At 36.9% G+C, this 9,833-nt stretch overlaps 1 protein-coding gene across 12 annotated transcripts in view; it reads right to left on the bottom strand.

The window, feature by feature from the left end:
• Window positions 1–845: 845 nt before the first annotated feature.
• Window positions 846–9,833, bottom strand: part of FOXP1 (forkhead box P1) — a 630,188-nt gene continuing 621,200 nt past the window's right edge. For all 12 annotated transcript variants that reach the window (XM_063122009.1, XM_063122004.1, XM_063122006.1 and 9 more), the window contains one exon: window positions 846–4,844. In XM_063122009.1, the coding sequence (XP_062978079.1) occupies window positions 4,700–4,844 (145 nt within the window). In that variant the 3' untranslated portion in view covers window positions 846–4,699. The remainder of the gene's footprint in view (window positions 4,845–9,833) is intronic.

The following is a 9,833-nucleotide window of genomic DNA, read 5'->3' as shown; positions in this document are numbered from 1 at the left end:
TAAACCAAATGGTACTAAAAATCTTTCCAAAAGAGTTTAAAACATTCTCCATGCTATAAGGAAAGTAGCTTGTCAGCATTCTGAAAACTACAATAGTTCAAAATTATGATTTTTTAATCTTTGATATATTTTTATATATATATATATATAAAAATATCTAATGATCTGTATTATTTGTAGAATCATACCCCTCCCCGTCACTTCTCCCACCCCAGAAATCTGAACATGGGCATTATGGTTGGATTCTCCTAAAGGGGAATTATTATTATTATTATTATTATTATTATTATTATTATTATTATTAATTTTAAACACAAGCCTTGATTCTCTCCCTCCCCTTTTCTTCTGCTTCTGATCAAATGTAAAAATCCAGTAGGTTTTAAGTATTCAAACTGTGTTGTCCTGATCCAAAGAAGGATGTTCCAAAGAAGGATGATGTCTGCACAAAAACAAGTTTCTGGTTGTGAATTTTTCTAATTGTAGGTGCAAGAGGTTGCTTAGGAGGATCCACTGCTCCCAAGCCTTGGGGCTGCATGTAAGCTTTTCACTGCCGTCTAAAGATCTGCAAACGCAGTAGAAGTCTGCATGTTTGCAGCTACATTTGGATTCCCACCTGCTGAATCAGACCCTTTCACCTTCCCTGCACCGTAACAGCAATCAGAACTGATGGCAGTGGCCAAATGTTCAGCAGGGGAAGGAAAGAGGGCCCAGTGGAATTTGTGGAGTGCTGGGTGGATGGAAAAGATAGGCTTTGACTCATTCCTGACAGCGGTTTACCTGATACATGGTACTACTTTCATAATGCACGCTTTTCTTTTGAGAGAAAAGAAAAAAAACAAAACATGTAACAAATTGTCTTTACATCTTGGCACCTTGTAAAGTATTTTTTTTTTTATACAAAAGTTCAATAATTTTGACACTCTCCATTATTAATCACTACTTCACTGATAAACTTTGAAAGTGTGACCTTGGAATTCATCATGCAAAGTATTTACTGCAGCAGGAGAAAACATTTTTTGAAACTTTTTTTCTTTTTTTCCTTAAGACAGCCAGAAATAGGCAGTGGTAGGGATAACAGAAGGGGTGGGGGAAGTATTTAAAAACAGAAAAACAAAACAGCATAACAACAACAAAACTGTACAAAAATGATTTGATCCATAACAAGGGGGAGGGGTATAGTCTGTCAACTATGTTACATTTTAGAAGCCAAAAAAAAAAGAAACACCTGCCAAAACCAAAACAAAGAGTTTGGGATTTTCTCCCACATGTCAGCAAATGTCATCCAATAGTCTTAAAGCAAGGATAACTAAATAAAATACATGTGCAGCATATTCTGCAATTCCATTACATACAGTAGGATTTTTTTCAAAGCATTTTTTAAAAGTATAGTTAATATAAAGCAGTTGCACAAAAAGCAAAAGGTGTTTTGACAAACAGGTATGCACTTATTCCTTTTTAGGAATGTTTTTTTTTTTTAAAAAAAAGGACCTTCTCCCTCCCACCCATTTCCTCCCCCTGCCACCCCCCCACCCCCCTAAGACAAAAAGGATCACAGAGACACATTGGGCTATATATGTACAACATAATAAACCCCACCCTATAGGAACAATTGTTATTATCCAAAGGGACACAGAATCAGAAATTGGTAAAAAATAGCGAAGTTTGCTTGATGTAAAGCCTGAGATTTTTTCTCTTGGTTCTTCTGCAGGGCAGCGATACCTGCAAGTAATGGTAAGTCTAATTTTTTTATTTCCTTTTCTCTTTTATTATTTTGCTACAGTCTTTAGACTATGCATGCAAGACATACAACTAAGTGCAACTGAGTGAAATGTAGTTTTAATTTTTTTTATTTACTCATTCCCTAACAGTTTGAACTGAGGTATGCGTACTAACAGTTTCTCATGCTGTTATCTTTACTCATGTCTAGCTACACATGCTGAGAATGAACTAATCTACCAGGTTTTTATCCCCTTTTTGAATACCAAGCTAACCAGCAAAACCACTCAGTTCTGAAGCACAGGGATAGATAGCTTCTTCTGAACTCATCTGGCTATCTCCCACACGTCATGGAGCTGCCTGAATACAGATTGTTTCAAAATGTTTCAAATGACCACAAACTGCCCTCCTTAAAAAACAAAATTAGGGAAAAACATGTTGAGCTTTTTATATATTTCACTGTCAGCAAAATAAAATAATAATAATGTATCCAATTGACGTTAATGGCAAATCTCCCATTGACTTGAATGGTACCAAAGCTTATAAGGGGATCGGAGTGTTATTCTATATGAAAGATGCTGACCAAAAATCAAAGGAGAAAACACCCCAACGCAACAACAATCACAATCATTCTAAAATCTTGTGCACAGATAAGCCAAATTGAAAAGATTTTTTTCCTGACATCAGCTTTTAACAAAAGTGGACAGGATTTGTAAAGCCAAATACCAAACGAAAGCATAAAAAATAATTTCTTGTGATACGATTCAATGGATCAGTTTAAGTGGTGAGAGCTCTTCTTTATATTATGGAACTACCTCCTTGACAGGATACTCTGATTTATTTATTTTTGCAAAACGGACGATCCTCCTACTTTCTCAAGATGAAGTGCTGCCCTTATATGCTCCCTTCACTTAATACTGTTCCCTATCTGTAGCCAAGCTCTCTCTTTACAGAAATTCATTTGGTCACTGTAAAGAAACACAAATTAAAACAACAACAAAAACAACTTTGGTTCAGCCATCTACTTGGTCTTCTAAATTATACTCTAATAAAGGAGCAGTTTTCCTTCTCAGGTTAGCCGTAGCCCGTATCTTGACATTTGCTTCTAAATTCTTTCACCTCCTTTGATCAACAATAAGAGGATATTTGGCTTCATACGATAAAGCATATAACAGAGAACATAATTTACCTTTGTGTAATATCTTTGGTAACTTTAGGGGGGAAGGGTACAAAGTAGAATATAAATTAAAATCTGAAAGGCTTTTGAAATTAAAAAGCTATAGTCCAACATAAATAAGTGAGTTACAGAGAAGTGGTTGGCGAATGAAAGTGTTTAGATGTCCAGTGATAGAGGGGTACCGACATTTTAACAGCAGCTATCTGCTCACATTTGCTCTGAAGAACACTGCGACTTGCAACAGTGCTAATTCACCCACAGGTTTCAAATGGTTAGGTTTTGATACTGGTTGGTGTGAGACATTGTGTAATGATCTTAACTGCAGTAAGAGAATTTGTCCAGTTAAAATTATTTACACTTTATGACTAGTGGTCTTACTGACTTCCCAACAAGTTGAATTCAAAACCTAAATTATATTCAAATGATGGATACCACCAATCAAACCTCAACCCTTTAACTTGGAAAAATCATCATGTAGAATGCTCTATAATACCTATTTCCAATTATGAATCAACTACACATATAGGTACACACGTTGGTGTTTTAGGTATTTCAAAAGCATTTGATAAGCTCAGAAACTCATATTAAAAAGCTAAGAGCCTTACATTGTGATATTCTTTTTTCACATAAATTCCATTGGGTAGGGGATGATATTATTATTATTATTATTGGTGCTGTTATATTTTGTGTTTCTAAATTTTTACCATTACTGCAAAAACAAACCAGGGGTGGCTGGGTGGGAATCCAGGGGGAAAACTCCAAACAATGATGATATACTGCTCTGTGGAGTGAATTTTGAACCACATCCTACATCATTTCTATGCTGGTTTGCCTTTCATTCTCACTCTTGCAGTACTGCCTTTTTTCTGTTGGAAGGTAACTTTGCACAGGTTACAGCAGCAATTTAAGAACCTTTTCCAAGGGCAGGGGGGACATATAGCCCAAAATGGAATGTTTTCCATAGCTAAAGAAAACATGATGGCATCTGAAGAAAACTGGAATGAATGGCAGAAAAAGAACTACAAACAATTCAAAGGACATTCAGCTTTGTATAATAAACACACCTATTAACATTCATCACAAAAGTACAGAAAACATTAAGCCTCAAAAGGCCCTGGCCAGTTGAGGCCTGAGGTCAGAACTTAAAATGCTGTAGAAGTTTGGGGGAAATCAATGCTATACTCTTTAAAAAAAAAAAAAAGGGAGAATTTTCTTTTAACCCCTCTTCAGTGTACATACACAGATACACACACACACGCTCTCGCACACAAAAAAGACTTCCCCATCCCAAATGGAAACAAAAAAAACAAAAAAAGTAAAGGCAGTGATAATCAACATGCGATACTGTGCAAATATGTTGTCCATTGGAATCCTTAAATCTGGGCAAAGGCTTGATCTGCAATTTATGTGTACATGCTCAGCTTGATGTCTTCAGTGTCCCAAATTGGAAGAATTGCAGTCCAAAGTCTGCTGCCAAATTGTGGATAAGTGAATTGGTTGAACAAATTTACAACACTGATGTTGACTGTGAGAGGGAATCCCAAGTACCAAACAAGTCCATCCAATGCACAGAGTACAAATTCCTTTGTTTTGTTTTTTTCAACAAAAAGTAGAAAAATCAAAAATACTCCCAAATGGGATACTTGATGGCACTAAGAGTTAACATATTTTATAGCTGTCAAAATGGACCAAGTATATCCTCCAGACTGTACAATAATGGGGAGAGATTTCACAGCTAATTTGAAGTATATGTTTTTTCCTCCCTCCCTGTGATCTTCATATGCAGGATCACAACCACAGACATATTCATTCAATGTCCTCATTTACATTTTCATCTTCATAATCTCTGTCGTGATCAAACTCTGGACTGTGATTGGCTGTTGTCACTAAGGATAGTGGGCCTTCATTTTCATCTGGATCTAATGGTTCTTCTTTGACATGCACGGGGTGCCTGTGAAAATACAAAAGAAAAAAAGAGCTTTTGGTGAGCGATTAATTATTCTTTTTAAATAAAAAAACAAACAATCTGGGTATGAAAGAGCTATAAACAAATCAAAGGATATCTAACTTTTTACAGTAAAACCACCTATTCATTTTTTATATATTAAAAACACCGATTCTCTTACAGAAACTAGAGTTCTGCTTTTAAAGGTGTCTGAGAACCTGGGAATACAGTATTTTCAACAAAAATTACGAAGATATTTGGCACAAACACAACCATAAAAAAGGATGAAAGATACCAAAGCACTTGAAATCCCCCCCTTTTTTGTGGTTGTTGTGGAGTATAGCCTCCCCCCTTCCCCCTCTTCATTTTGTCTCAAATACAAGTCACATTGTGGTTCTTAGCCTGGCTGCAAAAGGAAAATGAAAAAATCCACACGCCTAAAAACAATGAACTTCAATAGAAAGAAGAAGAAGAAAAAGCCCTTGCCTATGGTTTCTTCATGGTATTTAGAGAAAAGCTCTCAAGTGACACATTAGCTTGATTAATACAATCTTCAGATAAATAAATGAAATAAGCATCTGTAAAGCAAAACAGTGGTTTATCAGCCCACTGAGCTTCTGGAGGCTGGGCTAATCATCGGTTACTGTGTGTTCTGCTTTTCTAGTTAACATGCAGAACCTGTGAGGCAAGTCTCCAGAGGACGACCCCAAGTGAGGTTCTATCATTAATCAACTTCAAGCAAACACAGCAAAGAGACACCATGATACATGCTTTAAACTCCAAATTAATGCATATTTTTACAAACTGTCAATAAGGGAAGAAAAGCCCTGCCAGGAAACACAAACGGAGAGGAAAAGGCTCGCTCAACACAACAATATGATAAGGAAGCAGAGTCCTAATGAGAATAATAACACTGTCAGCTGTAAACAAGGCAGAACATGATCCTCAGCTCGTGGTGGGCACTAAGGATGCACTAAAGAGATGAGATCTGCCAAATTTCTCATTATAGAATAGCACGTGAATAACCCACGGGGGAACAAGGGTTGATTATACAAAACGGGCATGATAACAATTGAAAAATGTTGTCCGTAAATCATATTCACAAAAAACCGCTTTACAAATACAAATTACCTTCCTTTTTGTTGCTTGGTAGCTTTTGATGTATAAAATACCCCTGCAAGTAAGTAGTGTCTTGTTACAAGACTTTATGAAAAGAAGTCTGTTTTTTTTTGGCAATATCATGTAAACAACAATAACACAACCCATCAAGAAAAATCCAGTTTGCTTCATAAATAATTGAGGTTCAAAGTAATCCCCAAAATAAAGTAATAATGAGTTCCAGTCGCTGTCTTCAAATTAGGATTTATAACCTGCAATACTGGTTCATTGTACTTTTTTATTATTATTTATTTACAATATTTATATACCACTCCCTATTCAGAATTTCGGAGCGGTGGACAAAATAATATAGAATAAAAACAGAATAAAAACACATTAAAAGTACATTTTTAAAAAAGCAACGAAGTGCAAAATAAGGGAAGGGTTTCTGAAACAAAAACGTTTTCAGGAGGTGCTGGAAGGAATGCAAAGTTGTTGTAGCCAACAAAATCTAACCCTTTCATTAGACTAGGCAAAAAAGGAATAATTATGAGTACAAGCATGCACTGTATGATCTTCCTCTTCTAAGTGGCTTATAATAGTTATATACATTCTGTGTAGATGGGAATGACAGAGCCTTGACCAGGGGAAAACCACATGTGGTAATCAAGAATCAACTCCTGCCTGCTATCATATAGCTGAGCACCAATCACCTGATGTATATTTAGCAATTGCACTACAAGAGTGAACGAGGCCGATATAAGTGCAAAAGATAAGCAAGTCACATGATGGCATTGCTGGCTCAATTTGTGCACTTCATTTTTCCAATTAGCATTCATGTTGCTCATGTCTTTTGGAAGTACCCAGATGTACCGACTGCATCATATTCTACCAATAGCTGAGAACGCCTTTCAAATCTTTTCTTGAGTTCAGGTTCTTGAATTGTGCGTTATTAGATCAATACTAGAGGCATTTTCCTCAATGTGTAACTTTTCCTGCAGAGGATCCTTTCGCTGTGAAATATTCTAAGAATTATTTAATTCATAAACCATGTCTAAGAAACATGACCTCTATCATACCCCAGTCAAACTATGGCATTTACATTGTGTCCCTACATTGACAGAACAACTATTCAGACTACCAACGGCTGCTTCTTATTGTCTGTTTTTATGACACAAGAGTAACTTGAGGAAGACAAGCATGCTGAAGGTCTGAGATTGATTTGGCCACAAATACATCTTTCTCTACACTTTTTTCTTGCCCGTAGCAATGTTTCTTATTGAACATCTTGGGAGAATAATCCTGTAATTTAAATATGTAATGACAAAAGCAGCTATAATAAATAGCTAGTAGAGATGGAAGGATCTGTCCATTTTGGTCTTGCTCAGATAGCTGGGTGTTTTTTTTAGATCAAGATTGTTTTGTCCTGTTTCTGCCGAAGCTTGCAATTTCTTTTTTAAAAATCATCCCTACGTAAATTTGTATGCCTTTTTCATAATATGTGCATTAATATATGCAAATGTAAACATTTTAAAAACATTTAAACATTTTGGAATGAGTGCACTTGTTGACCAAAACGTGTTTGTGTGTGTTTTGGAAAATATGCACACTTCTCTTGACACATTTCCCACAGGTTGCCTTGTGGGATGACCTTTGCTGAGAAAGGGACAGGGGGGGAACAACCCTATTGATTCTCTTGGACCTCTCGGCAGCTTTTGATACCATTGACCACAGTATCATTCGGGATAGGCTGCCTGGGCTGGGTATTGGAGGCACTGCATTGCAGTGGTTCTGCTCTAATTTGGATGGCCGATTCCAGAAGCTATTGCTGGACAATTATTGCTCTGTGCATTAGCAGCTATGCTATGGGGTTCCCGTTTTATTTCTCCATGCACATGTAATATGAAACTGCTGGCAGTAGGGGGAGGTGTTATCTGAAAATGTTGGGCTAAGGTGTCACTGATATGCAGATGACACCCAGCACTCTCCCTCCCTCTCTCTCTCATTTTCATCAAATCCAGGTGGAGCAGTGGATGTTCTGAATCAGCGTTAAGTGTGGTAATAGATTGCATGATGGCCAGTAAACTGAGAATCAATCGAGTGGTCCATCTGTTCAGCTGACTGGTATTCAATCCATTCTGTGGCGGGTTCCACTTCCCCTAAAGGATTAGGTTCATCATTTGGGGATGTTGTTAGATCCAGCATTGTCACTGGATGCACATGAAGCACCTTTCGTCAGCTTAAGTTTGCATGAAGCACCTTTCATAAGATTAGGTTGATATATCAGTAATGACTCTATCTGGACAGAGATAGCCTGGCTACAATTATCCATGCTCTGATAACCTCTTGTCTGGATTCCTGCAATGCACTGTATGTGTAGCTACCTTTGAAAACAGTCCAGAAACTTCAGCTGCTCCAAAACAGGGCCATGACATTTTTAATGAGGGGTGGTTCATATGATCATATTACAATACTGCTCTGATATCTGCACATCCCCAGGTGCTGGCATTTCCTTCTAAAGACCTAAATGGCTTGGGGCCAGATTATCTGAATGATTGTCTATTCCCTATATATCTTCAGATGTCCTCAACTAGGTGCCCCTGCCAAATGAGGTGAGGTGACTGGCTACTTTCAGCAGCGCCCCCCCCCCCCCTCCAATTTGTGGAATGCCTGTCGGCATTGTTTTCTTTTGAGAGCCAAGTGAAGACCTTTTTATTTTCCTGGGCATTTTAGTCCTTCAGTTTTGTTTCTAAATATGTTGTGTATTTAGATTTTTACTTACTGCTGTTTTTTTACTTTGATTTTTACTGTGGTTTTGTTTTGTTTAAAACTTTTAAAGGTTTTGTATTTTTACTGAGTTGTATTTTAGGATTTTATTTTTGTGAATCATCCAGAGAGCCTTAGCTATTATAATAAAATAACTAAATAAGAACTTTGGCTTTTGTAATAAATAAATAATAATACATTTTCCAAAAGTGTGCATATTGTTGAACAAATTTTTGGTTTGTTCGAGAGAATATATTGCAAGCTCAGAAAAGTATGGATTTCCAATTGAAAATTGCATTCAGGACTAGGAGGTGCAAATTAGATAAATCTGTAAAACAAAAAACAACCTTGATGAAGCTAATTTCTCACACATCCCTAATAGCTAGTATGTGAGGTGTGTGTTTATTCTCATATCTTTGTAAACAGACTCTTATATTCTCTGGTCACTCATTAAGCTGCCTCTGTTGCTAAAAAGATAGGCCTGAAACCATGTACTGAATTAAGATAGCTAGGATTAAACAGCCACCTCTGATTTCTGTGTTTGTACAATGAAAAGGTTACTGAGTTAAAAAATATAGTGGGGATACTTATAATAGCATTCTAATCTGTTCTGAGATCCTCCAGCAGCTCTAGAGCTAGATATCGGTGCAGGAAGGTTTTCCAACAAAGGTTGCTTTTCCTTGTGTGGTACTACCAGGATTCCCACCTTTTTCTTTTAGCTTACATGCCTCTTGCTTCTCTGAAGGGGTTAACTGTAAATAATTTCACCATGAAACTTTTTTTTTCTTTTCACATCTGAGTTATTCTTTTGTTTGTCCACTCTGGGAAGAGAGGAGTTTTTAATAAAGCTGCCGTGGTGCACACAGCATGAAACCATTTGCTTTGTGGCTACCTTTGGAGCATGTCAGGATGAAAGTGTTATGTCCCCAAGTTGTAATTATGTGACTACTTTCTAATGTTTCAAAAGAGTGGAAAAGAGGGGGGCAGAGGTAGTATTATTTCAGGGTATCATAAAATGCAATGAATGAATGGCAAAAAGATGTTTGCTGCTTGCTTAGTTGTCATGTTAACAAGGCCCTCTAAAGTTTGTGATAAAATTTAAAGGCTTGATCTGTTTCAATATACCAGAAC

The sequence above is a fragment of the Elgaria multicarinata genome, chromosome 3 (genome assembly GCF_023053635.1).
Source record: "Elgaria multicarinata webbii isolate HBS135686 ecotype San Diego chromosome 3, rElgMul1.1.pri, whole genome shotgun sequence".
In the NCBI taxonomy this organism is placed as follows: domain Eukaryota; kingdom Metazoa; phylum Chordata; class Lepidosauria; order Squamata; family Anguidae; genus Elgaria; species Elgaria multicarinata.
The sequence above is the reverse complement of the archived record's forward strand: the minus strand, read 5'-3'. Positions and strand labels throughout refer to the sequence as shown.